Source organism: Canis lupus, chromosome 21 (assembly GCF_003254725.2).
Source record: "Canis lupus dingo isolate Sandy chromosome 21, ASM325472v2, whole genome shotgun sequence".
NCBI classification, from domain to species: domain Eukaryota; kingdom Metazoa; phylum Chordata; class Mammalia; order Carnivora; family Canidae; genus Canis; species Canis lupus.
Genome location: NC_064263.1, coordinates 29588660 through 29591973, shown reverse-complemented (window position 1 = coordinate 29591973; position 3314 = coordinate 29588660). Strand labels below are relative to the sequence as shown.

Below are 3314 nucleotides of genomic sequence, written 5' to 3'. Positions count from 1 at the left end.
CAAAACCCCTGTGTCTCTTGTCATGCAAATTTCCTAATGACCATCCAGCTGCAGACTCAGTTACAAACCAGTAGCAACTTGCCATGATTTAGGACTCAAAATTCACTCTTGTTTTGTTTCCAATATGTTCCCTCTTAAGGAAATAAGAATAATAATGTGCTACATATTACACAACTCTACCCCCAAAATCCACATTTGTATATTCACTTATGTAAAGACATGACATATTAACACTTGTACACTTAGGAACATAAATTTCTCACTTTAGAACATGCCTGGTGGAAATCCAGTATTTTGTCAAAATAGGATAATATGTATGGTAATAAAAAAGAGGCTAAGGATTATGTTAAAGGAGAAGTGAGAGAAAGGAAACATACACTGACACTTAAGTTTTATTAAAGAAGGAACAATATCCAATTTCCCCAGTTTGAGATTATAACTCATAGATATGAATTGCAGCTCACTCACCTATTATTGATTCAAAATCATTCTAATTTAGGAAGGCAGAGCTCCAGTTGTCCTCACTATCACCCTTTGTTTAGTAATCTCTGGATTCCTTGCTTGATCTCATGAGTTCGCACTCCATAAACAATGGGATTGAGGGCTGCAGGAATGACATGGTGGAGAACATTGAGCAAGACTGGCACATCAGGGGAGACTTTCTTCTTTGCCACATGAGTGAGCACGAAGACCAGAAGGATAGTGCTGAAGAAGAGGATAAGGATGAAGTGAGAACCACATGTGCTCAGGGCTTTGGCCATAGCACCCTCTGCCTTGAGTCTCAGCACAGCTCGCAGTATAAGGCTGTAGGAGAGGAAGATAAGGATGAGATCAGATCCTAGCAGTGTCCAGCCTCCAGCAAACTGGTAGAGGCGATTGATGGTGACATCATCACAGGAGAGCTTGGAGACAGACATATTGGCACAGATGCAATTCTCAATGACATTTCCCCCACAATAATGGAGTCTGGATGATAGAATGGGAATAGGCACTGTAGAAATAGCATTCCTGGCCAAAATAAAAATGGCAGCCTTCACTACAAATTGTTCTGTGATGATGGATGGGTACCTCAGTGGGTGGCAGATGGCCACATAGCGGTCATAGGCCATGACCATGAATATGCAGGACTCCATGGCAAGGAAGCAATTCATGATGTACATCTGAATGAAGCAGGCATAGAAGTTGATGGACTTGAGATCAAACCAGAAAATGGTCAGGACTTTGGGGATGACAGTGAGGCAGAGCACAATGTCCAATAGGGAGAGGATGCTGAGCAGGTAGTACATGGGCTCGTGCAGAGAGGCCTCCAGCCAGATGGTGATCAGGAGGACACCATTGGCCCCCATGGCCAGGAGGAAGAGGAGGCTGAGGGGCAGGGAGAAAGAAAGTTGCCAGCTGGGAGACCTGACAAAACAATTCAGGAGAAAGTCTGAAATCTCAATGGATATGGTCCCATTTTGATGTGTTGTCATCTTCTGTCATATATTTCTACAGTTTTCCTTTAGTGATCTGTAAAATTAGGGTAAAAATTAGCTACTGCATCAAGACACATAAATTCACTACAATTTGCTTCACCTAGGTGAAACTCGTGTGAGTCCTAGAAGGTCATCGAGTCATGTAAATTCATGTCTTTATTCTTTGTGTTCTGACCCTGTTCTGATATTGCTATCACTAAGCAGTGTAGAGGACTAAGGTATATGGTTCATTTATACATTTTTGATTTGTTCAAGTTCTGCTTTTGAGAGAATGTTATGTCTTTGTAGCAACAAAAGAAAGGATAAAATTACTTTGAAAAGTACTTTGGGACAGATGAGTCCCTAGATTTATCTTTATAAGTTTCTTCTTTTTGTTTTTTTGTTCTTTAATGACTACCTACCTATATAACACATGACAATTTAACTCTAACAACACGCAGAAATGAGTAAGAGTCTGTCACAAAGTTTAACTAGGTACAGTTTCCTAGTTTTCCATGCCACTCCTGCTCTGAATTTTCAGCTATAGTTGGCTTTAATAACAGATTAAAAATACTATATCTTGGCATGAACATTAGTTAATGTTCATTTTCTCTAAAAAGTCATTTTAATTTGGTGGGTGTGGATCCTGCAACATAATTGCCAATACATCTTCATACGTGTGAGATTCTTGACTTCAGGAATGGAACAATGTAAAAGTAGAATGTGCACTTGCACATATGTATGGAGGAGGCATATGTGTCATTGAAGAAGGTAAGCATTGATAATTTTCATTGAAATAGTGTGAGAGTGATGAAATGTACTTTTATGTACTTTCATCTCCTTTCCGTTTCCCCATCTACCTCCCATACAATGATCCAGGTCCTGCTGTCTAGTGGTTATACTTTGTCTTGGTGGATTGGCTCACAAAGATTGGGAGATGCTGCACAAGCTGGAAGTCATGATGGTAAAAACCCATAGACAAATAACGTCCAGTCTTCAATTGGTGATCAAAGGACCTTCTCTTGTCTTGAACACTATGTTCACTCAACTCTTCTTTCCGTTTTTCTAGTTGGATACCTCATGCCTCTAAAATCTAAATTCTCTTTCTAATCACCACTTTTATCATTTGCATTTTGTCTTTTGTTCTTGCTTATTGCATACTCTGATGCTACTCTGAAAAATTTTACCTATAATTCTTATACATTAGGGCTCTAAATCTCACCATGTCTGGGAAGCTTTTCTTCTTCAGGCATTTCAGAGTATTCTTGGGAGGAATTAGGAATTCATTGCATGGAAGGAGGGAAAATATTGAAATGAGAATTGGAGGATACAGCCAAACGGAAGAAGTGGAAATTCAGGCATGAGTGTCCATGCAGTATTCATAGAGAAAGAAGCATGTTCTCTTTGTCTCCTGAAGAAGTTTGGGATACTTATTTCTAGCTGTAGGGTGAAATTTCTGAGAACTCCACAGGACCATTTTTTTAAGAGATATAATTTAATTCAATAGTAGTACATAAAATCTGTAAATTTTTAAGCTTTACACAATGAATGAAGAAGAAGAATGAGGAATTGTTAAAATTATATTTAAAAATAGAGTAAAGGTAAGTTAATGTTTAAAAAATAGAATTTCCAAAATATCATATATGAGGAAATAATTATATAGTTCTTGCTTATAAATTAAAAGTCTTCATTTAAGACATTGATTAGCATTGTATATTGTTATAGTAGTTAAAGTTTGAGTCATATGATGCCTTACAAATTATTCATGATAATACAGAAAAAATTCATAAGAATATATGTATATTGATAATGATATTATATAATAGATATAGATTATCAATATTTAAGAATACCTTAACT

The 3314-nt window shown here is 37.3% G+C and overlaps 1 protein-coding gene across 1 annotated transcript; it reads right to left on the bottom strand.

Moving 5' to 3' along the window:
* Positions 1 to 527: 527 nt before the first annotated feature.
* Positions 528 to 1478, bottom strand: LOC125753284 (olfactory receptor 56A3-like). The gene has a single exon (XM_049099100.1). It carries the CDS (start codon positions 1470 to 1472, stop codon positions 528 to 530), a length of 945 nt encoding a protein of 314 aa, XP_048955057.1. The 5' UTR covers positions 1473 to 1478.
* Positions 1479 to 3314: the final 1836 nt, after the last annotated feature.

Excerpts from the sequence above, each read along its gene's own strand:
- LOC125753284 (XM_049099100.1), bottom strand. The coding sequence starts at position 1,472 with ATGACAACACATCAAAATGGGACCATATCCATTGAGATTTCAGACTTT.